This window comes from Typopeltis vanoorti, chromosome 20, assembly GCF_054136105.1.
Source record: "Typopeltis vanoorti isolate ZY-2024b chromosome 20, IOZ_Tvanoo_1.0, whole genome shotgun sequence".
Classification (NCBI taxonomy): Eukaryota; Metazoa; Arthropoda; class Arachnida; order Uropygi; family Thelyphonidae; genus Typopeltis; species Typopeltis vanoorti.
In genome coordinates, this window is record NC_143568.1 from 81,107,296 (window position 1) to 81,133,949 (window position 26,654).

Below are 26,654 nucleotides of genomic sequence, written 5' to 3' on the forward strand. Positions count from 1 at the left end.
AGAGCACCATATTTAAGAATATTTAGGGATAATAGTTATATCCAACTAATATTTATAGTTAACTATTTACATATTCCTATTAACTATTCCAACTATTAATAGTTAGAAGTTCTTAGAGAGAATAAAATATTTAAGAATAGTTAAGGAGAAAGGGCACAATATTGAAGAATATTTATTCTTCTAACCGTTCACTATTTTTCTGTTCTGTACATTTAGACATCCATCCAGGTGTGATATATTTCTTTATTATTATTATTATTATTATTATTTGCAACCTCCAGGGAGTCAAGGACTCATCGAGGGAGGCTGTAAATTACCCAACCCAGCTATCATACGTTCCATTAAATTCATTTACACTAGATGCACTCACTATCCTTAAGGACAAATTATTCCACTCATTCACTCACTGCTCTCTGGGAGAAAAATCTAGCTCTTACCCCTTTCTTGACTGAGAACAACCTTAACTCCCATGGATGCCCCCCCCCCCCCCCCCGTGTTCTCTCTTTGCCTTCCATATAATGAAAAATTTCATCATTTGAAATGTTATAACACCCATTCAAAAGTTTATAGACCTCTATCATATCAACCTCTCCTGTTAACCAGAGACTGCAATCCACATACTTGCAATCTGTCCTCATAATCTAAATCCCACAATCCAGATATAATCTTTGTAACTCTTCTTTGCACCCTTTCCACAGCTTCTTATCCCCCCCCCCTTGGAACCTGGGAGACCAAATCTGCACACAATAATCCAGGTGTGGTCTTATCAAAGCCTTATAAAGAGGCAAAATTACTTCCTTATCCTTACATGTCAAGATTCGTTTCATCATCAATTATCTCAGACGATAGCAATTATCGTCTGAGTTGTATTTGCAACTTTTGCTATATGACCTTTGAACTTTAAATTCTTATCCACCAATACACCAAGATCCCCTGCCTCTTCAGTTTATTGTAGCATAACCCCGCTGATATAATATACCGCTGGAACTCTAATCATGCTAAAGTGCATAACTTTACACTTACTAACATTAAAATGACAGCCATTTTCGTTTGCCCGGATTTCCAGTCCATTCAAATCATTTTGTAATTGCTGAATATCAGTAACATCCATGATTGCCCTGCCTATCTTTGCATCATCAACAAACAATTGCAAATCTGATGATAGACCCTGCTTGATGTCATTAATGTATAGATTGAACAATAATGGCCCAAGAACTGAACCCTGACATACACCACTGGTCACCTTAAATCTGGCAGATTCGCACCCACTGAATACCACTTTTTGATATCTGTCTGTCAACCATCCCCTGATCCAAGTCAATAGATTATATTCCAATCCCATATTCTCCAGTTTACACAACAGCCTACTGTGCGGTATCCTATAAAATGCCTTAGAAAAATCATACATTATCATAGTATATCCATTCCCTTTATCCAACTCGGCTGTAACATTGTTATAAAATATGAGCAAATTGCTAAAACATGACCTTCCTTTAGTAAACCTATGCTGTTCTCTGTAGAGTATAGAGTGCTTATCTACCCATTTCTGTATGTGAATTCTTACCAACTTCTCTAAAATCTTCACTACCACACCAGCGATACTAATAGGTCAGTAGTTAGACACATCAGTTTTTGCATCACCCTTGTGCAATGGAACTATCATACTTTCCTTCCATTTCTGTGTTATCATTCCTGAGCTGAGACTCAAGTTACACAAATGTGTGAAAGGCCTAACGAATTCAGCTGAACATTCCTTTAGCAAATGGGCTGATATTCCATCTGTCCTTATTGACAAATTCTTATCCAGGTTATGCAAGAGTTCTTCAACCTCATTTTCATGAACCTCTAACTCTTCATCCAACGTAGCAGTTGCACTGTGCACTATGCTGCATACACCTGGTTGATATATCTTAGCAAAGTGAGCACTCATTAACTGAACAATCTCCTTAGTTTCCGACACTTGGGTACCATCTGCATTCAAAAAAGTTATTCTTCCACATTCATTCTTTCTTTTGCTTGCAGCATAACAAATAAATTCTTTTGGATTGCCTTTATTTTACATGCCCAATTTCTTTTCATACTCCGTTTTAGCTTTCTCACAATACTCGTCACTTTTCTGGCCTGAGCTTTATATATTTCATAATACTCTTCTCACTCTTATTCTCATAATATTTTTTCCACATCATCTTATGATCGATTTAGACGAATACTATCTTTGGTCCCATGGTATCAGTTACTGAATGGAAAAAAATGTCAGTAATGCATGGTAATCTTTGAAAAAAGTGCTTAAATGAGGCGATATCTCAATGTATCCCTAGTATTTAAGAATAAATTGAGATATCGCCTCATGTAAGCACTTTTTTCAAAGATTCCCATGCATTGCTGACATTTTTTCCATTCAGTAACTGATACCATGGGACCAAAGATAGTATTCTTCTAAGTCGATCATAATTTCCAGCTTTGTAGTTCAGCATGTAGACTGTTTTAATCAGAGCTTCAATACAAGTAGATACTTCCCAAGAAAGAACAGCATGATCACTGTCACCAATTGGTGGTAAAACAGCCATATTCTTGACAGAGATCCCTTCTGATGCTATGAGCATATCCAACACTCTTTGACCTCGAGTTCCTTCTTTCACATGCTGCTTGAGAAAATTATCTCGCAACAATTCAATAAATTCCTGTTCTTTCTTATCATGAAATTTATCTTCTACCCAATCAATGTTTGGAAAATTAAAGTCACCCATAATGATCATTCACTTGGTACCCATAAGGCTAAATTGGCGATGCATTTCTTTGTCCCATACAACTGAGCTGCCAGGTCTGTAGCAACATCCCACCATATATTTCATTCTGTTAATCTCCACTTCACACCAGATGAACTCAAACTCTTTGCTACATGGGACATTGTTATCATCATTGTTTTCTTGTATTTCTACCCTAACTGGACTTAAGTCATCTGATATCATTAGCAGTACTCCTCCTCCTCTCCTATCTCTTCTGTCATTCCTAAAAATAGTATATCCGTTACACTCGATCCCACTTACCATATCTGATTCTGATAGCCAGGTTTCACTAATGCCAACAATCTTAGGCCACATCGTATTCAATAAAGCGACAAACTCAACCTCTTTGTTTCTAATGCTCCTCGCATTTGTGTATAGACATAATAAATTACCACCTAGCCTATTCTTATAATTAGATATGCAATCTATTTGGTCTTGTTTTAGAATTTTCTCTTTTCCCTCCCCAGACATATTTAAAAGGTCCGAATCCAAAGCATATTTTTCCATTCCTTCGCCACATACATAACCATGTTCAAAGGCATTCATATCTTTATTATATTACGTTTGTATACCATAGCTGAACTTTCACACACATTTTTCCCATTTCTCCCTTGATGATCTAGTTTCCCTGACTCTGCATTGGGTCTCATACCAAGAAGTAATTTCTCCAGGTTTCTGATGCCAAATGAATTCAAGTGCAGGCCATCATTCTTATACAAATCTTTTCTTTCATCAAACACACCCCACACATCTAAAAACTCACATCCATATCTTCTACATAGCCTGCACATGAAATCACCTGCTATCATCACCCTCCTTCTTAACTCAGTACTATCATATCTAGGTAGTAATCCTACAAATTTTACTCTTTCACATTTCTTTCTCGCTTCTTCCAACAGACCTTTCATATCTTCTCTCATACTATGTTTGTCACCACTTAAATTATTAGTACCACCTACCACCACTACCATTTCTTTTTTGGTTTTCAATTACGTTTGTCATATTTTTAATTTTCGCTCCCAGGAAACTAGAAGTGGTGACATCCTCAGCAAGTGCAAATTTTAAAATTGAGTCATCATACCATATTATCCCTTTTTTCTTAGATATTAACTGACTTACCTTCTTGTTATTAATATTTTGATTTCCATGTTCAGTATTTTCCTGCCTATTCTTGTTCTCATCCTTTTTCTTATCCAGTCGATGTTTAGACAAATGTTTTTCCACCTTTTCCAATTCCCTGGTAGATTTCCTAATAATTTCTTTTAACCGAGCTATTTCCAATGTCAACATATCCTGAGATAAATTATTATCATCACTGCAGGTGCTTTTGTTCAGGACAAATGCTCTCCTCAGTAGCAACAACTTGAGCTTTAGTCGCTGCATTGTTATGATGGGATTTTGCCATTTTTAAGAGTAGTAAAAACTAATGATATTTCTGAAATTATGTTATAAAATGCTTTAGTATAATAACTACAATAATATACTAAAAATATACAATTAAATCTAAGAAAACACTTAATAAATCAACAAAAAATCATAAATCTATCAGGAGCTCTCTGACAGTACGTCTTTTCACCTGCTAGCCTCAACACCAGATATATTTCATGATATATATATATATATATATATATATATATTCTTTATCTGAACTAATTCAGAAGGTGATGTTTCAGTTATTGAATTCACGTGTATTTTGCAAATGACTTCACTTTTCCTGCATACGAAAGACATGTTGTATGCTGCTATCGTTTACAGAGCTTGTTGAAGATCATAGGTGAACTTTTGAGTAATTATATTAAAGAAAATGATAATAAAATTATGTAAATGCTATCATAATGATGTAAACCAGCATAAGCTAAATTGCCATCTGCGGTGCGATACTAGTCTTCACCTTTCCCTCCAATACTAGTATTTTATAACACTAAGAAATTTTAAATTTTATATTTAGTCTTCTTTACTGAAAAAAAAAAAAAAAAATAGATGCATGCTCCCAAAACGAAATAAGTAATTAATTACTTCTCTTGTGAAAAGTTCAAAAATAAACTCTAATCAGAAATATCATGTCATCAGCAACCAACTAGATAGTGTATCCTCTCTGACCAATGAGCACTGGATTCAGAACTCACAATGGGAATGGATGTTTGTAACTGTTTTTAGGTAAGAGATGAATTTCGTTGTCTGATGTGAGACCACAGCATTGCTTATTGGAGGCCTCAAGTGGCTTCCATGTTTGGTCATGGAATTTGAGCAGAATTTCTGAACCAGGTTAAAATGAATAAAAATTACAGCGAAACTGAAATTAGGAAACTTACTGATCAATAAATATATTACTTTCATTGTATAAGAATAAAAATATTATAAAAATCTCATTAAAATCTAAGCAAATAATACACAAAAAAACTATATTTTGTGAAATTTATCTTGCACTGGATATATTTTTCACATATTAGTATCAATGCAATGTCATTTCAATTTTCTAGCAAATAATATTTTCAGCAAATTTTTTCTGTGATGAATAGTTCCCACGATGAATTGTCTACAAACTCCTGAATTTTCAATTCAGGGGTTCACAAACAAAGTGAATTGAAAATACAATTATTTAACAAAGTTATGGATGGCAATTTCCCAGCCTTTAGGAATGATGAGGTAGTTGTTATAATTGAGGTTAGGACAATGAAGTAGGGCTTGCACTTTCTTTGTATAAACATTCATGGGTATACATGGATCTGTGTAATAGTTTGCCATTTTCCCACTGGATCCTATGGCTTGTGCTTTCAATTACATTTTGTGCTAAGCCAGATTTATGAATTTTATGACTCATCTGAGGTTTCGATGTTCAGAGATGCATTTGTTCACAGATCTTCCTGTTTGTTGGTTATAAGGCAAGCTACACAAACATTTTACTTTGTATATGCCAGGTGATATCAATGGTGAGAATTTTGTCTTTTGGATAAAGCACAGATTATGAAATTGGTTGATAGGTTTGTAAGCAGCAATGAGTATATTTTCTCATAAATTTTGCCTCTTGTTCAGCGATGCCTCTAATATATGGTATTAGAGGCATCTCTGAACCTAGATAAGAAGTCCATAGGACTTCTTATCTAGGTTGCTGTATAGAAGAGCTGTTAATTATTTTCTGTGTTATTCTTAGATTGTATCCATTTAGTAGGGCTGTTTGCTTAATAGTTTCTGATTCTTGTTTAAGCGATCCTTTGGAGTAACAAATCTTGAGTATTTGAGACATTAGGGATTTAATGATGCCATACTGTGAATACAGTGACCTTTAAAAGCTGGTTTTTGGTAGACTGATGTGGAAATGGATCCATCTTGTTTCCACTGGATATGTACATTTAAAAAGGAGATTCCTTTTGATGATTTTTTTTTTTTGCGTGAACTTAATACGAGGATCTAAGGACATTGATTTTTTTGTAGAAATTACTAGAGTTATGATTCTGTGCAATTCCAGACTGCAAAGACATCATCAATGTACCGTAACCAGATTGATGGTTTTGGGTCGAGAGAAAATTCTTTCTTCCAAGTGTTCGAGATAAAAGTTGGCTCAAGGTAAGGTGATAGTTGTGAGCCCACTGCCATTCCTTCCACTTATTTGTATATTTTATCCTTCCAAGTGAAGTAACCAGATGTGATTGCAAATTTGAATGGATTCAAACTGTCTGATAGAAATTTTTGGGGTACAATTTCTGTTCTCTCATTGTGAGTTATTTGTAGAGAGAGAGAGAGAGAGAGAGGGGGGGGGGGATGTCAAACTCACCATCATGTCTGTATAATTTTAATGCCAGACATGATAATGATAATCATTATGTCTGCCAGTTTTATGCCTTTTATTCTTGAAAGAAATTCTATGGAATTTTTATTAATGAAGCTGAGTAGCCAATGAGAGGATGGAGGAGGTTAAAAGTCATGAGATTTTATATGTGGGACTTTGAAAATCCACAGTAGGTCTAAGTGGATAGTTGTTTTTATGTAATTATTATCATTATGTAACACCTCCAGGGAGTCCAAAGACTTATTGAGGAAGGACACCTAGTCTACTACTCTCCGTCTCACCACTCAAATCCACCAACTACAGAGAACCGTATCTTCTACACCAACGCTCTACTGTCCACTACCATCACTAGTGGTGCACCCAGGGAGGGGGCCAAGGGGCCCTGGTTCCCCCCAAAAGAAAAAGGAAAAAAACACTAGAAAATTTTCCAAAAATCTTTTCCTAATTAAATTCATTTTTTTAAAATTTATGTTGTGTCTTCTGTTTCTATACTACTTATGAATTAGTGTCCACATAAGGTGGGAATACCCTATAGCTCTCGGGAATCCCGGCTGCTGTGAATGCAAGGCGAACGAAGTAGTGCTCTTGCAGACCGAACGCTACTTCATTTGCCCGAGCTGGGCCAAAGGAGATCACGGGTATCATGTATTGGCAATCACTGCAGTGCTCAGTTAGGTCGTATGCAATGTAGTGTGCATTCTCAAATCGCTACTCAACTCTCCCCCCCCCATATTAAATCTTGAGTGCTTGGCCCCCTCCAAGATTAAATCCTGGGTGCACTACTGACCATCACCACTAGTATTTTCACAGACATTCACAAACATTCATGCCATGGCAGGATTCAAATTCAGTGAGTCATATTTTCTCATGGGGGTCTTACATAGTATGTTCTGGGTCTTTTGATGGTTTCTTGATCTGTAGATGTCATTTTGTCAAATAACTTGTTGAGTTCATTAAGTTTATATAGGATCCGTATTAAGCTGGGAATAAGTATTTCACTCACAAAAAAGTAATTTCATTTTCCATTCAGAAGATTTGTAGTGTAAGACTACAGTGGTGTTTCCTTTGTCAGCCTTGGTGACAACTATGTTATTACCCAAGCCATGGAACTGCCCTAAACTAATTTCTAAGTTATTATAGTCACCTTATAATCTTACGTAAACTCCTTTCTCCTTGAAACTTCTTTGTATCTATTCAGCCTCCAAATCAAGACTGCATGGTCACTCTCACCAATGGGGACACAACCAACATCTTGGCTACAATCAGCTCCTTTGATGCTAAAACCAAATCTAAAACTCTCGATTCTCATGTTCCCTCTAATACAAGTTATCTCAAACATTTGTCCCTCAAGAATTCCAAATATTCCATTCTCTTACTATGCTGCTCCCTCTTCCCAATTTATATTTCTATAGTTAAAATCTCTAATAATAATCACTTGCTTCACAAGTGATCGTCACGGGAGAATAGAGATGATGGAAGATGCTATATAACTTAACTTATAGCTTTTTTTGTATAACTTAACTACATAACTTTTCTCCCATTCTCTCTTTTTACCTGGTTTGCCCATTTTCTCATTTCCATAACTTTCTCTCACATCACTTATGCACTGCTAACATCCTTACCATGTAGTGTTTTATGCCATGGCACAGATTTAAGTTTCTTCCGAAGCATATCATAATCACCTGCCTTGTAGTTACACAAACACCCCTCTTCTTTACAGAATATTCTTCATGTTTTACAATCTCCCAAGTCAAGACTTCATGGTCACTTAAAACCAATTGGAGGCAATGTTGTCACCTGGGTTAAGGATAGCTTTTCTGATACTATGCACCAGGTCCAATATTCTCCCATCTCTAGTTCCCTCCATCACATGCTGCCTTAAGTAATTATCTCTTAGCAGGTGTATAAATTTTATTTCCTTCCTGCCATGTGATCTTTCTTCCTTCCAGTCTATATCTCCATAGTTGAAACCTCCCATAATAATCACTAGACCTGTACTCATTGTTTTTGGCTGCAATTCACCTATCATCAGTAGTACTCCACCTCCCATCCTATCTTCTCTTAGGACAAGCTGAGAAATGCCACCAATTCAATTCCTTAATCCTGGATTAAGTTGTCTAATATGCCTGCCTCACAGATGGTCTTTACGTTCCACATTACTATTTTCAAGAGATTGCTCATGGTTTTCAGACAAGGGACAATAAATTAATTACTAAGCCAAGGCAAACCATGTCCACTGCTAAAGATACAAAGATGAAATGGTCAAGCAGTGAAACTTAGCTGCATTACAGGTTCATAAACAAAATGCACAATTAAAAGAATGAGAGATGATAAAGGGTCACAAAAACCAAAAATAATGATATTTTGGATGTTTGGATTAATGATGATCATCATCAAATATCTGATAAGTACCCTTAAGGGATATACAGGATACATGATAGTACAACATGGTAATCCTACATTACTACTAACTTTCTATTGACAATTGTCCTCCAAACTACTCTTATCTATCAGCGAACCAATAATGTCAGACCTTACATTTTGATCTTCTGTCCAATCACAGATGCAAGACCCTTCAACATTTCTGCACATGGCAGAAGGAGAATCCATTCTGATAATAGGGTAATCAATGCGTTTTATGAGATGAATGTTTATTATTATACATTGGAAAATTAGCTTTTCTTTTATGAAAATTCTAGTTTTTAAAGTGGTAACTATTTTGCTTGTAAAACAGTTGGAAAATTTTACGTATAAAGCACATGATTTCGTGTGTTAGTGACAAATTCCTGCATCGCCTTATTCTTTTCTCTCCTTCAACATGAATCAACTCTTTTTGGCAATCTCCAGCCAGGAATTTGACATCTGTGGTCAGAGAGTAACGCATTTCTAACTGCATCAACCCACCTAGATCTTGATCTTCCTCTACATATTTCTGCTTTTATCTTGGCATCAAACACTTCTTGTTTCTGATCTTTCCTCTCCCATTTTAGATTTGTTTGACCTGTTTAGATTTGTTCTGTTCAGACATTCCTGAATGATAGCAATGTCAAGTTGCTAACTAATGTCTTCATTTTAATATGATGCTGCAACTGATGTCATCTGTTTGCTCCCATAATTTTCCTCTCTCTCATATCTGTGGTCTCTAGTTTTATGACTAACTATTTTCAATAATAGTGCTTCATGGTGTAAACAACACCAAAAGAGGAAAAAATGGATTTATTAAATTTACTAATATTTCGGTGGTTTTCTACCCAGCATCTTCAGAGTACAATTACAACTTGATAAGCACATAGCACTGAACTAAATAAATGTGAAAAACAATTCAAATGGTGACTGAAACAGAACTAATGTACTTACATGGTATCCTCTATAGGCCAGATATCCATAAAGTTAATTTAGAGAAGTCAGGCTATCAGGTCTCAAAATGATAGTCTCCTAGATCTCTTGCACAGTATTATTTCACTGTATTAATGAAACCATACTTGTTTAGGTTGAGAGAAAGCTTCATAGCTGATATTGATTCTAAAAATATTCTCTCAGACCTATAACAGCTTCTACAAGGGTGGTCTGAAAAGTTCTTGGCCTAACAATGAAAAAACGAATTTATAATTTAAAAATTATTTTTATTTTTCAACATAATCTCCCTTAAGACTAATACATTTATTCCAGCGATGCTCCAGTCCCATTATCCCGACCCTGCAGTGGTTCTCAATAAGATCTGCAAAATACCCATCTACAGCTACAATCACCTCTTGATTCAAAGAAAAATGCTGACCAGCGAGAAAGAGTTTTATTTTTAGAAAGAGACAGAAGTCAGAGGGAGCCAATTCTGTGGAATAGGGTGGATGTTCCAACAATTCGTAGTGCAGATCCCTTAATTTTCCCATTGCCAAAAAACTTTTGTGGGGTGCATTGTCCTGTTGGAAGATGATTTTTTTCTTCTGCAAACCAGGTCTTTTCTCACGAATTTTTTCATCTAGTCTGGTTAAAAGATTGGAATAATATTCGCCAGTTATTGTTTTACCCTTTTCAAGATAATTCATAAACAAAATGCATCCCAAAACACAGATGCCATGACCTTTCCTGCTGACGGAATCAACTTTGTCTTCTTTGGTGCTGAACAACCAACTTCTTTAAACTATTTTGATTGCTATTTGGATTCTGGTGTGTAATGGTGAATCCAAGTCTCATCCATAGTAATAAATCGACACAAAATCAGTTTTATTCTTGTTAAAACACTCCAAGCACTGTTCAGAGATTTTCATCTAAGTGCATTTTTGATCTGCTGTGAGCAAACGCAGCACCCATCTTGAGCAAAGCTTTTTCATTCAATTCTTCATGCAAAATATATCCTACACATTCTTTTGAAATGCCTATAGTCTCAGCAATTTCACGCACTTTGACTAGCCAGTCATCCAATACCATCTCATTCACTTGATCAATGATTTCTGGTGTTGTTACACTTTTTGCAAGTCCTTCAACGTGGATTATCTTCAAGGCTGGTACGGCCACGTTTAAGCTCGCAGCCCATTTCGTAATTGTCGAAAACAAAGGAGAAGAGTGCCCATAAACTTTTATGAACTTCAAATGAATTTTGTTTGCCGTTAAACCTTCTTTTACAAAGAATTTTATTACTGCATGATACTCAATTTTACTTAATTTCAAGGGATACAGACAACACTTGCTTCAGACAGCTGTATAAAGCAAACCATTTGATAGAATGACTTGCAATTTCACATGGATGCTTATGACAGATGTACCAACTTAGAAAAAAATAAATAAATAAAAATCTTGCCGATAGTGTTCCATCTATGGTCGAGAACTTTTCAGACCACCCTCGTATATAGTATTATTGATGTTTTCTTCCATTTAATCCTATGTGAAAGAGCATAGTCTGGACTCATTGTCTCGATTTGCAATCATCTTCATACAGATGATTGCAAATGTTATTTTTGTGTTCAAGGCAAATATTAATTGATCTACCAGTCTGTCCAAAGTAAGCTAAACTGTAGGGACAAGGAACTTTATACACTCCAGGGTGTGCAAGAGGATAAAGTTGATCTTTAGGAGAATGGATGAAGGTAACTAGCTGAATTAAAGTGGCAGAGAGATCATAATTGCAGAGAAATTTGGCAATTTTTTTCTGGTGGACCCTTAATATATGGGATGGGAATGGTTTTGCTGTGATCCTGTGTGTTGGTTGCAGGAAAGATGGGTGAGGTGATATGCAGGATTTTATCTATTTTATACAGGCTGTAGCCATTGGCTAAAAAGATGTTGGGAAGATTCCCTGAGCTATGTCAAGGGCTATGCCATTTGAACAAATAGCCCTGACTCAGTGAGTTAGTGTTTTGAGTATAGCATACTGTTGGGAAGGGTGGTGATGTGATTGCTTATGTAAATATCTTCCTGTAAGAGTGGGTTTTCTGTATATGAAAAAGGATAATCAGTCACTAGGAAGTCACGTCACTAGTATATCTAGAAAGGGGACACAATTGTTACTTTCTTTTTCTATGGTGAAGTTTATTTTAGGACGATAAATATTAAGATATGCTAAAAATGTATCCAATGTGTCTTGACCATGAGGTCAAAGAGCAAACACATAATCAACATAGCACAGTCAAATTATTGGTTTAATTAGAAATATTATTTAATTGTACAAGATCTAAATGAAGATTATTTGTCAAGACGGTGAAACCAACAAGTATACAATGACCTGAACAATCTACTTTTATTTAAAAATACAATAATAATCAATAATTAAATGATAAAAATTACCTGGCCTTTGTCATTAATTCCCCAGCCTTCAGGAATGATCTCACCTTTACGATCTTGCATTTCTATCTATTAAAATAAAAATCATGATAGTATATGATAGTATTAAAACATTATAAATTTGAATATATATTTTAACCAAATTAACAGCAATGACATAATCTTCTATTCTAGGACTACTTGTAAAAGCATCATCAATCCATGGAGATGTCTGTGTTAGAGATCTGTTCTAACCATTATTCATACAGTGCGTATCATATCATTCGATGATGGAAGTTTTTTCATTTGGCTATGCTACCAATTATATATTTAGTTTAATCCTTTATCCAAGTGTAAGCAAACAAAGTAACAGTCATTAGGACATGCACAATTAACATACATAATACACTGGCCTCATAACCTCCTGAAGTATTTTCAGGCCTGGGGCAACTCGTGGTAAAGGTGGTATAAGTTCTCATCACCTGCCTTAGTATCTCTCATAATGCAAAGCACATCTCCTTGCAGACATGTATAATGCTACATTAAAGGAAGGGCCACTACCCAGACTAGTTTCGACCTTTATTGAGGTCCATCAATGGGAGCCAGACCCAGAGGTGGTGATACTAAGGTGGAAGTAATGGAGAAGTCATATTTACCTACACCATTTGCCAAAAGGTGTCATACCTTATTATTAAAATTCTCTGGATTTTAATAATAAGGTGTGTTTGAAAGTTTTTTCACTTGGCTATGCTACCAATTATATATTTGGTTTAATCCACCACCTCTATAGTATCATCACCTCTGGGTCTGGCTCCCACTGATGAGACCTCAATAAAGGTTGAAACCAGTCTGGGTAGTGGCCCTTCCCTTAATGCATAGTATTATACATGTCTGCGAGGAGATGTGTTTTGCATTTTGGGAGATACTAAGGCAAGTGATGAACTTAACTTATTCACTAACAAAATACAAATACGTCTAGAAATCATTCCTCATTATCACTTTGAAACAAAACATTTACTCCTAAGCCACTGCTAACCACTGTGTTATGGAACTTGAATGGGTAACCTCCTATCACGTTCCCCTTTTTCTCTATCTATAAACCAAATTTTATAACCTCCAAATCTTTAATCTAACTTCATAGGGAACATTCCACAGAGGTCTGTGGAATGTTCCTGACTGTTTTGATTACTTCTGGATCCTTTATGACAAATTATCATCCCCAAGAAACCCCGGGTCATGTAGAAGGATGTGTCATATTACAACATCATAAAGAGAGATAATAATTTCCTTACTCCAGCTTATTAGTTTGTTTTTTTAACACACTAACAAGTAGGGATAGATATCTGGTAGTGTGTTTTTCAACTATTCTATTTGAGAATCACACACACACACATCATAAAGGGTATTCCAAAAGTAATGACTCCATTGCGATAGTTTCCCTTCCCCACAATAACTAAAAGAGATATGTTAGCAAAAAATAAAAAAAAACTAAAGATAGTTTAACATTATTTTCGTACACTATTTATCAACATAATCTCCCTCCCTTTCAATACATTTTGTCGACTGCATAAGAAGTTTTCAAAACCATCACAGCAACAATCTTCAGGTTTTCAGAACCATTTTCGCATCTCTAATTTCAACCTGTTCATCACTTTCAAAATGGATACCTTTGAAAGCACTGATTTCTCTTTAGTTACACTGAAGCAATAAGCAAAAATTGTCAGTTTTATGTGTTAAATTTCATCAACTGACATTATTATGGGCAACATGTATAAACTTTATCGTAGCCCAGTGCTTTTAACAGTCTGCTTGATTCATACTGATCCAATGTACAATTTCTGTGCTAGTGATCTCTGATTAATTTGCTGATTTTCTCTGGTAAAGTGTTCAGTTTTTTGCTTATAAAAATCATCTTCTGTAGTTTTTGGCTTTGTGATTGGTTATTAATGCCAATCTGCCATCAATGTTTCTTGTTCGTCATGTCCAATGATGTGCACCACTCACATCTACATTTTTGACAATAAAAACTCTTCATCAGTAGCGATTAAAAGGTTTTAAACTAAAGGCTGTTTTACATGCTTGGATAAACTAATAAATGGCCTATCCTATGTGTATATGATAACATGAGAAATACAACTTCAACTGTACATGTTATGTACAGTTGAAGGGGGTGGGGAAGTTCTAAAAGTTTATCCAAGTGTTTAAAATTGCTTGCTGTTATTGAATATTTAAAGGAAAAACAAAACCAGATATGTTTTGAGACTACTCATGTTATTAAATACTACATGAGTGTATGCAGCATCGCTTTCAGAGAACTCCTTGTCCTGTATCAGCAAGTTGTGTATGGGGAGGCAATATCCAGGAAGAAGAAAGTCACTAGTGGTGTGCCTCATGGGTCTGTTTTAGGGTCACTGCTGTTTAAGTTGTATGTTAATGATATTGGCAAAGATTTGGATGGGGATATTCAGTTGTTTGCAGATGATGCAAAGTTTGGATGAACTATAAAGAGTAGAGAAGATGTTGTGGCCTTACAAGAATACTTGAATAAATTGAGTGAATGGGCACAGAAATGGGGATAAGAGTTCAATGTTGCAAAATGTAAGGTTTTAAAATTTCGGAAAGAACGATAGGATGTAGAATTTATGCTTGGTGGGGATATATCGTTGGAGGTGGAGGAAACAAGGGATCTTGGGGTGGTAGTGGATAAGGACTGAAATTTAAGGGACACATTGCCAAAATTGGAGGACAACATAAAGAATTCTGGGAATGATGTGGAGGACGCTGACTTGTAGAAGTAAGGAGATTCTTGTTCCATTGTATAAGGCTTTGATTATGCCACACATGGAATACTGTGCCTAAATTTGGTCACCTGGTTGTCAAAAGGATGAAGAGATGTTGGAAAGGGTCTAGAGGTGACTGACTAAGGTAGTTTTTCCTGATCTCTGGAATGTCGAATATGAAGAAAGGTTGAGAAGATGCAATTACAGAGTCTAGTGGATAGGAGGAAGAGGGATGATATGAGACCTACAAGTTAGTAAGGGGTTGTTATAGGATCATTGTTAGAGAGGTTTTACAGAAAATGGTGGGAGATTAGGGGAGAACCAGAGGTTATCCCTGGAAGCTGTATAAGAAGGGTGTGAGCAGGGGGAGTGAGAAGCAAGTTTTTTTGCATGTGAATGATTGGAATGCTTTGCCTGAGAGTATGGTTTCTGCAGAGAATTTGAATGTGTTTAAGGCGCAGCATGATGATGAATTATTATTATCCCAAGACCCCATGAAGTCAAAGCCTTATCTAGGAGGTCCTTTTGTGTATATGACAAAAGGACCTCCTAGATAAGGCTTTGACTTCATGGGGTCTTGGGATAATAATAATTACCCAAATCCATAGCGTCTTGCACTTCAGTTCTGTCAGTGTAACAGACATTTGTGATACTTTCATCCCAAAGTGCATAATCTGATACTCTGCAATACTGCATTGCAACCATTATCCTTTGCTCACACTTCAGGTCTATTTAAACCATTCTGTAGGATCTCTATATTAACTAATGACCTTTCAATTTTACATCTTCAGCAAACAACTCTATACATGATGATGATGATGATAATTAGCACAGAAAAGGAAAAATGATTGTTGCTTTAAAATTACTTAACTCAATAAGAGATAACATTGCTTACCACAAGAATATTTTCATTAAGCTTTAAAGCAAGAGGTATGAATGTAAAAATAATCCAAACACAAGCACCAGACCAATCACATGATGAATAAAACAGATTAATCAGAGCTCTTTGAAACAAATTAGTCACTTCCAAAGACAGAGATATGGTAATAATCATAGGTAACTTAACATAGATGTAGCTATTTTTTTCAAAAATCTAATATGACTGAGAAGGTTATGGAATAATAAATGAAAATAAAAAAGATGAAATGCTAAGAATCTGCTGAGCAAACAACTTATTCATCATAACTACCATGCTTTTTTTTTGCATAAGCAATAGCATAAATTTGTCTGGACATCCCAAAATAGAAACAAAACATCATACTAAACATAACATGGATAAAAAATTTTCTTAAATGTCAAGACAATGAGGAAAACAGAGATCAATACTAATCTTAAACTACTATCATCCAAAATAAAATCTTATCTCATCTTCTTTTTACCCTCTTTCACCTTGCGGTGTCAAGGGTTTATTAATCATCGGACCTCAAACCGTTCACAGGATAAGGTGGTCAGCCCCATGCCCCAGTATATCCTATTTCCTGTAGTGTTGGGTTCTCAAGGCCAGTTTGCCTGCTTTGCGAGATGAAAAACCCAGAATAAACTGGGGAAAAACACTACTGTCCATCCCCAAGACCAGCTAACTTGGCTATGGCCAAGATCCTTCAGCTCCTCACGTCACCAACGGGAATCGAACCTAGGACACTCCTTCCCCAGGCATATGGTTGCAAAGTGCATAGCCACTAGGCTAACCATGCAGACTCAAAAAAAAAAAAATCAAATAATGAATGGATAACAGCTAATATTATGCAGTTTTTGCATGAAAGAAGAAGCAGGAAATAAAATAGTCTCAGAGAACAAAGTGCAAGATATAAAAACTTTAAAAAAATTAATAGCATGAAGACAAAATGGCTAAACACACACAAAAAAAAAATAAAACTGACATAAGAGAAGCTTACAAGAGTCCAAAACATACGAGACTGCAAAGTTATTTTTAAAAGAATTAATGAATTATCTGAATCATACCAGACACCTACAATAACAATGCTGAACAAAAATAGGACATCTCCAAAAAATTCAGAAACTATTAGATTTGAGAAACAATTAAATCAAAATAAAAAGTCAACATATAAGTATGAAAGAAAAGGTCTTTAATGCAATGTGGCAAATGATGAAAGGGTACCAGGAACTACAGATAAATGATGAACAAAAGAACACTGAACATCCTTTTTCACAGAATATTGCTAGAAGAAGGTATATCAAAAAACAAGAACTGGAAAAAAATTATACCAATATATTGTGAATAAATGACCCCGTCAGATGGAAATGAAAGTCCAGTGACCAGTGGGTAGGTTCAAGGTTTAAAGTCTTGAAATTAAGTTATGCATTTTGAATTTTGTAAAAAATACATTAGACATTAAAATTTTGTATTAATTAAATAAAAATATATTAAAATTTTGTATTTGAATGTAGAAAGTTTATTTTTCACTTGGTTAGAGTATAATAAAATTAGTTTAATCCTTTATCCAAGTGTGAGCAAACAAAGTTTGTGCCTGAAAGTATCTTCAGGACTGGGGTAAGGTGGTACAACACCAAGGCAACTGGTTGCAAAGGTGGAGCAAGCTTCCAACACTCCTATCTCAGTATCTCCTATATAATGCAAAACATATCTCCTTGCAGATTATGCATTAAAGGAAGGGCCACTACCCAGACTAGTTTCGACCTTTATTGAGGTCTCTTCAGTGGGAGCCAGGCCCAAGTGGAGATACCAGGCAGAAGCATTAGCAGGTCATCTCTACCTATAGGAGTTGCCAAATGGTGTGCCACCCTTTTTTAATAAATTACTCTGGATTTAGAGAAAGATGTTGAAAGTGTAATTTTCACTTGGTTAGAGTATAATAAAATAAGTTTAATCCTTTATCCAAGTGTGAGCAAACAAAGTTTGCGCCTGAAAGTATCTTCAGGACTGGGGTAAGGTGGTACAACACCAGGGAAACTCGTTGCAAAGGTGGAGCAAGATACCTACATTCCTATCTCAGTATCTCCTATAATGCAAAACCTCCCTTAATGCATAACATTAGACATATCTGCAAGGAGATGTGTTTTGCATTATAGGAGATACTGAGATAGGAGTGTTGGTAGCTTGCTCCACCTTTGCAATGAGTTGCCCTGGTGTTGTACCACCTTGCCCCAGTCCTGAAGATACTTTCAGGCGCAAACTTTGTTTGCTCACACTTGGATAAAGGATTAAACTAATTTTATTATACTCTAACCAAGTGAAAAATAAACTTTCAACATCTTTCTCTAAATCCAGAGTAATTTATTAAAAAAGGGTGGCACACCATTTGGCAACTCCTATAGGTAGAGATAACCTGCTAATGCTTCTGCCTGGTATCTCCACTCGGGCCTGGCTCCCACTGAAGAGACCTCAATATCTCCACTTGGGCCTGGCTCCCACTGAAGAGACCTCAATAAAGGTCGAAACTAGTCTGGGTAGTGGCCCTTCCCTTAATGCATAACATTAGACATATCAACAAGGAGATGTGTTTTGCATTATAGGAGATACTGAGATAGGAGTGTTGGTAGCTTGCTCCACCTTTGCAGCGAGTTGCCCTGGTGTTGTACCACCTTACCCCAGTCCTGAAGATAATTTCAGGCGCAAACCTTTTTGCTCACACTTGGATAAAGGATTACACTAATTTTATTATAATTGTATTTGAATGTAGTTTAAATACTAAACTCTGGAAGGTAATAATAAGGCAGTGGGACTGGATGGACTTTGTCATGTATTTTTAAGAGAATGTTTAAGGCACTATCAGCTCCAGTGACCTTGGCAGTTCAGTGAAAGTTTCAGCATCCCAAAAGTGCCCAAACCATAAAAGTGCCCAAAGAGTAGAAGAAGGGTAAGAAAGTGCCACTGCATAAGGTGAAGAAGAGTAGAATGAAGGCATCAAACTATAGACCACTTTGTATTTTTTCTCTAGTTGTTAAGATTTTGGAGAAATTAGTGAAGAATCACATACAGACTTATGAAGGGGAGGCAAATATAATCTGTGAAGGTCAATGTGGATTTGCTAAGAAGTGCTCTAGTTTCAGTAACTTGTTTGCCTTTTGTAATTGCATTGCAAAGTAACAAGATCAGCTGATGAGAATGAGGAACATGAGGCTTTTTTTTTATTTTTTTTAGTTTGCGAAAGCATTTGACAGGGTGTCACATGATAAGTTGATATTTAAGTTGGAACACATGAGATTAGATATCAGGTTAGTAAACTGGATTGAAATTTGTTGTCTAAAAGAAATCAGAGAGTTGTTTGGGAGAGGCATCAAGGAAAAGGAAAATCACAAGTACAGTTCCACAGGACCTAGAACTGGAACCTTTGTTGTTTAACTTTTATGTTAATAATATTGTCACAGTAGGGAGATGTTCAACTGCAGTAGTCTCCCACTTATTTGTGGAGGATACGTTCCCAAGAACCCCAGTGGATGCCTGAAACTGCAGATAATACTGAACTCTATATATACTATGTTTTTTCCTATACATGAATACTTGTGATAAAGTTTAATTTATAAATTAGGCACAGTAAGAGATTAATAACAATAACTAATAATGAATTGAACAATTATAAATGATAACGATATACTGTAATAAAAGTTATGTGAATGTGAATAGAATCTTAGCAACCTCAGCATACAATTTTTTTTCTTTCCTTGTGAAGTCAGGAACTTTCAGCTTTCAGTTAAAGGAAGAATTTTACAGCTTCTCTTTGGCATATTTGGATTGCTAGCATTACTACTCTTGCACTTTGTGGCCATTATTAAGCAAAATAAAGGTTACTTGAACACCAGCACTGCGATATCGTGACAGTCAATCTGATAACCAAGACAGCTACCAAGCGACAAAGGGATGATTCATGTCCTGGGCAGGACAGAGTGGGACAGCATGAGATTTCATCACGTTACTCAGTATGGCACCCAATTTAAACCTTATGAATTGTTTATTTCTGGAATTTTCCATTTAATATTTTAGGACTGGTGTTGATTGCAGGTAACTGAAACCACAGAAAGTGAACCTGTGGATAAAGGGAGACTACTGTATATGCAGATGATGCAAAGCTTGGAAGGTTAGTAGTAGTGGTGCCAATGTAACGGTCCTTCAGGATTTGAATAAGGTGAGTTAATGAATGCAGATGTCAATTTAATACATCTGAATGAGAGGTCTTGAAATTTGGATCCACCAATGGGAGGTTGCATACTTTATTGATGAAACTAAACTGGAGGAAGTGGGGGAGGTGAGGAATCCTGTGGTCAGAAAAGAAGTTTAATGACATATTTTGAAGGTGGTGAAGGTAATCCAGAGGACTACTGCCATACTAAAAAGGACTAATAGAGATAAAAGAGTGGTGATTCCATTGTGTAAAGCACTGACTGGATCACTTTTTGGATTACTGTGCTCATATCTGGTCATCATGATTTGAAGGAAATGAAGTAGCCTTATGATAACTTGGAAATAGTATAGAGGTGGATAAAAGGTATGCAAACTGAGGAGTTTGGTGGATAGAAAACAAAGGGATGGCATAACTGAGATGTCAAGAGATATTTACAGGATAAGAGATATTTCACCATGTTTTTAAAGGAATGTGCTGTGGAACTGATTGTGCCATTAACCAGTTTATGAGAATCTTGTAACAGAGAACGTTCTTAAAGAGTGAAAAGAGAGTAAGACAGCAGTACTGCATAAGGATGGTAGTGGTAGAATTATAGGTGAGTTGGCATTCTGTAGTTATTAAGGCTGTGGAGAAAATGGTAAGAACTCATATACAGAATTGGTCAGATGATGGCAATATTGTTTATGCAGGTCAGCATGGATTTGTTAAAGGGCACTCTTGTTTTAGTAATCTGGCTATCCTTTACAATAGAGTTAATGAGATCAGCAGATGAAGGTAAGGCATACACTGTCTTTTTTTTTCTTCTTTTTTTGATTTTGTAAAGGCATTTGACAGAGTGCTTCATGACAAGTTGGTTTTTAAGGTTGCACCATGTGGGTTTGGATAACAGATTAGTAGATTGGATCAGTAGCTGGCTTTCTACTAGACAGTAGAGAGTTATATATGAGGGAGAAGTATCAGCGAGTAGGAAGGTTATAAGTTCAATCTTTACATCAATGATATTGTCAAGGGATTACAGGAACATATTCAGTTGTTTGTAGATGATGTGAAGCTTGGGAGGTTTTTAGTAACATTGCTGACATTCTAGCACTTCTTGAATGGCAGCAATGTCACTAAAGCAATGATGTTAATGTTACTTTCCAGCTTATTCAAATCCTCTTGAGGTGGAAAGGTTGGAAAATGAATGGGGATCTCAGTTTAATGGAACTAAATGTAAGGTTTTGAAATTTGGGATCCACAAGCTTCACATCATCTACAAACAACTGAATATGTTCCTGTAATCCTGTAATTCTAGCACTTCTTGAATGGCAGCAATGTCACTAAAGCAATGATGTTAATGTTACTTTCCAGCTTATTCAAATCCTCTTGAGGTGGAAAGGTTGGAAAATGAATGGGGATCTCAGTTTAATGGAACTAAATGTAAGGTTTTGAAATTTGGGATCCACATATGAGTTGCTTTATACTCACTTCATGGAGTTATACTGGAAGAAGTAATGGATCATGGGTCGATTATAGATAGAAATCTGATGTTCAGAGGATATATACTGAAAGGGTGTAAAGACATTGCAGAGAATGCTGCAATATTGAGGAGGACACTGATCACAAGAGATAAAAAAAAAGGTGGTGGTCCCATTGTATAAAGCTTTTGATCAGATCACATCTTGATTTCTGTGCTCAGATCTGGTCAACAGGACTTGAAGGGGGATTAAGTAATCTTGGAGAGGGTACAGAGACAAATAACAAAAATGATATCAGGATTGTATAATATTGATTATGAGGACAGACTGAAGGCAAACATACTACTGAGGGGATAGAAGATGAAAGGGGTGATGTGAGTGAGTGGGTGGAATATTTAAGCTATCGAAAGGTTATTATCAGATTTAGAGCCTATAGCTGTCGGTATAGATAAAGTCCTTTGGTCAGAAAAATCTGGGTTCGATTCCCATTCATGATGTGAGGAACCTTTATCTGGTCTCTTTCGACTAAAGGTGAGTTAGCTAGTCAAAATGTCTTTCATTAGTCGCATACAGAGGTAAAGGGTTTTTCCCCTGGAAAGTTAGGTTTTTCATCCCTCAGAACAGGAAAACCGGTCCAGTGAACATACACAGATCTACAGTCATTAAATGCATACTTAATCCCTCATTAGAAGGGCTCAACCCATCCTAAGAGATGGGGGAGGAAAGGGGGAACCCCATATGAAATATATAAATTATCAGATTAACACCAGAGATATTTTTCATATGGTAGAATAAGGGGAACAAACAAGGACAAGGCACCATCCTTGGAAGTTGCAAAAGGAAGTAGCATGTAAGGGAATGAGAAGTAGGTTTTTTTGCATGAAGAGTGGTAAGGGTATGGAATGCACTACCTGAGAGGATGGTGAAAGCGCAAATCGTTGACAAGTTCAAGGATTGGTATGACAGACTTTGGACTGTCTAGCATTGACCTCCCACAATGAGTCTTGTGACTCCACAGAGGACAGGAATTAATAATATAATATTATTAATCTTTAAAGGTACCTGTGGCATAACTACAAATTACACAATAACAGTGCTTTACCAACATTTACCAATTAAACAATGGTTATGATGAGCTAGATATTAATATATTAATAAATAATATTAAAACTATTTTTGATAAAATGAAAATCTGCCAAACTTCTGGAAGAGAGAGAGACAATCATTTTAATTCAAGTTAGGCTGATGTAAAAAGGTTTGAAAACTTTCTTTGAAAAGGCGTTTATATTTAAAACTGCTTCTATGCAGAAGATAAGCTTCATCCCACCAGATACTCTGTTTAGCGTCAATAAAATGCTGTGTCAGACCAGTCTTTTTTAGGTTTCACATATTTAATGTAATATTAAATATCTGAATATTGGAAAAAAGAATCAATGAACATCAATATTACATTGAATATGAAAAGTAGTAAAGGTTTTCACAAGTTATTTATAATGAAAACAGAACATTCCTATTATTTAATTTTTTTTAATATAAAAAATTACACAGACAACTTTTGTTTAAGCAAAGAAACTTTCTTCCTGCTTGTTCATTCCAAATAAATAAAAGTAAACACATAAATAAATAAACTTTACATTCCAAACTCCACTGGATATTAATTTTTTAAAATAAATATTTGCAAAGTGCTAACATTCTTTTAAGGAAACTGTGTATTTATAATATATGATAACACACATTATGATTTTTGTATGTTTTTTCGAGTGAATACAGATTTCTATCATAATAGAAAACACTTAAAAGCACTATATATAATTCCAATGTCTCACCTTTCCTACTGCAACAGCAGTGTTAGCCATATCCAAAACAAAGCTATCATTAATCGCTGGGGCAGCAACACTTAAAGGATTGGTTCCAAGTATTCCCTTAAAGTAAAATATTTCAAATTTAATGAACTATGGATAAATAAATAAAAACTAGATTCTATATGCTATATAAGATTGAACCACAGTACTACAGCAGACATATTTCCTGTATCATGACAGTTTCACACATACTCACTTTTCCTTATATCATCAGCTTTGCTGGCTGAGCAGATGGATAACATTTCCTATTTTTCTAGCCTACATACTATAATTTGAATCTGACTGCAGCATGAACTTTTGTTAAATGGTTTAAGTGAGGATAATTTTTAATTTGTCAAAGACCAAAACCCTTTCTTGAAGGTCTGAAGTGGAATAAAACAAGTTCCATGTGTTTTTTTTTTTTCTGGATAAGTATAACTAAGAAATGATAACCCTTAGTCCATTCACAGTACTATAGGTTTATAGCATTTTGTGAGTAGCACTGAAATCTGAAAAACTTTAAACTTTTTTTTAATTCACTACAATAATTTTGAAATCTTTACAAGATATGTCATGCCAAACTAATTTTCATTTGATTAGGATGACTTGTTTCCAAATGGAACAATTTGCAAAAGCACAAAGATATGATGAAATTTATGATGACTTCATGAGAAAATGTTACATTGCTAATAAAATTATCTGATTGAAAATTGAACCAAAGTCTGACAAAATTTGAACTGATTATTAAATCCATACTGATACACAAAATTTAATAAAATCTGCAACATAATGGTATTGTCAGGGCTGGCTCTACCAATAGTGCAACACATGCATTTACACGGGGCGGAAAAATTGGCCTCAACTATACGAAAAATGAATCATAAAAAAGTCATTTATTCCTACTCTGTTGAAACCAGATTTCAGGATGTTGTTAGTTAAATTTTTACATAATAAAACTTTATTGTACCATATATTTTTTAAAAATCAAAACTATTTAAAATAACATAGTATTATGTTGTATTTAATATCGCACTGTCAGTGTCAATTTCAGATGACAATAGCAGAACACCTTCTGTCTTGCATTTATTTCCAATTCCATTGTTGGCAGTGACTTGACCCTGACCTGAGGTTAAATCTCATTTAATCAATGAGACCAAATGATCATTATGAGATAATTGGTTAAGAGTAAACCAATTAAAGAAATAGAATCGAAATACATAAATACAATTGTGTAGTGATTGTTAATAATACTTTTTTGATACAGTTATTAGGATTTGACTTTTAAAATAATTTTAACATTCCAATATGTCTGATAAAAGAAAAAACTATCAGGTGCAGAATATTGCAAATGAAAATAGGAAAAAGAACACAAATTTGTTTATACCTTTCAATGTCTGTCCTCCACATTACTGGTCTATAGCAACACCCAACTGAATATTTCATTCTATCCACCTCTACCTCACATACTTCACAGTGCCTCCATAGCACAATGGGTAGAACAACAGCACCGTGCCCTTCAATTCTCGTCATGATGGGGAGGAATCTTTATATGGACTTTTTCAATCGAAGGTGAGTTAGCCAATCTCACATGGAGGTAGCAGGGTTTTTCATCCCACATACAGACAAATCAGCCATTCAGAACACATGCAATTTACAGACAAAAAAAAATACTAGTTGTGGTGGTGGGCGATGAATGGCGTTGATGAGGGTGATTGGTAGTAGAGATCTGGTTAGTGTGGAGACGGAGAGTTGTACAGGGTGTCCTCCCGCAATGAGTCTTCGGACACCTTGGAGGTGTCACGAATAATAATAATACATCCTCAAACTATGGTATGGGGAAAAAAAAAAGGTACTGAACTTCGATACCCTCTTCAGTACATGCCCCTATGAGATATGCCATTCAACTGCATGCATATTAATAGAAGAGCACATGTAGAGGCTATGCTATTACAGGGTGTTCGGGATAAATTTGACATATTTATAATTAATTATATTTTTCCGTAAGTTACATGTATTAACACACACTTCTCTTCATTTAAAAGTTTGGACCCTTCTTCATTCATATACAAGATGTCAGAAAGGATGGATAGCTGGAACCCACCTGAATCATGGAAGAGAATAACTTGTATCATGATGATTCGTGCCCGCCATCAAAATAAGGATATTACGACTGCTGCCCAATGCTCCCTGAATACAGTAAAAACAATCAGGCATGAACTAGAGACTTGCAATGGTGACTACGAGGATGTAGCAAGAAGAAAGATCCCTAGCAGACGATCTGATTGCATTCGTACAGCAGAATTCCTCGCAAATCTGCAGGAACAGGTGTTGAAGAACCCTGGCATTGGAATTCGGGCTTTGTTCGTGGAGTTGCTAACTGTAGTCAAGCCCTGGATAACAAGGGTAGCCAATGGTAGGCCGTATGTATGGCAGCAGGATTCGGCCCCTTGCCACACCTCTGGGAAAAGTCAAAAATGGTTGTCTGAAAATTTCTACGACTTCACCAGTCCAAATGTTTGGCCTCCAAACTCCCCAGACCTTAACCCCATGGATTATTTTGTATGGGGCGCAGTTGAAAAAGACACCAATCGCACTTCCAGTAATACAAAAGCCCAGTTAATGGATAAAATTAAAACAGTTTTTGCAGCCCTTCCCAGGGAGACTGTAGCATCAGCTTGTTCGAGGTTCCAAAGCAGAATTGAAGCTGTGATCGATGCTAATGGTGGTTATTTTGAGTAAATCTTGTTGATAGTATTGTAATTAACTCTGCCTGTAATGTTTTTTTGTCAATTCATTAAATTTAATAGATACAAAGAAGATTTTCTTTTTCCTTACGAAACTGTCAAATTTATCCCGAACACCCTGTATATGTAGCTGTAGCAATGGTGTTGATATTGGAAGAAAAGACATTTATTGTTGAGCATTATTTTGGTTTATACATAGTTGGTAGAGCAAATGGTGCAAGCTTACAACATGTTTATGAGCGTTTGCTTATCATTTCTGTAAGCATGTGCCCCCAATAGTGTCATCATTGCCTTAATCGAGAGGTTCTGACATAACGGGAATGTTCTGCCACAATGCAAAGAGCATTTGGGGAAGACTGCGAACTGTTAACACAGATGAGAATCATGGGCATGTGCTGGAGCA

The 26,654-nt window shown here is 35.8% G+C and overlaps 1 protein-coding gene across 1 annotated transcript in view; it reads right to left on the minus strand.

The window, feature by feature from the left end:
- LOC150095595 (uncharacterized) overlaps positions 1–26,654 on the minus strand; it is a 199,497-nt gene that overhangs the window by 95,837 nt on the left and 77,006 nt on the right. Inside the window, exons 5-6 of the mRNA XM_090409759.1 lie at positions 23,493–23,588; positions 12,352–12,417 (exon numbers count right to left, since the gene is read on the minus strand). Coding sequence (XP_090265885.1) covers positions 12,352–12,417; positions 23,493–23,588 — 162 coding nt within the window. The remainder of the gene's footprint in view (positions 1–12,351; positions 12,418–23,492; positions 23,589–26,654) is intronic.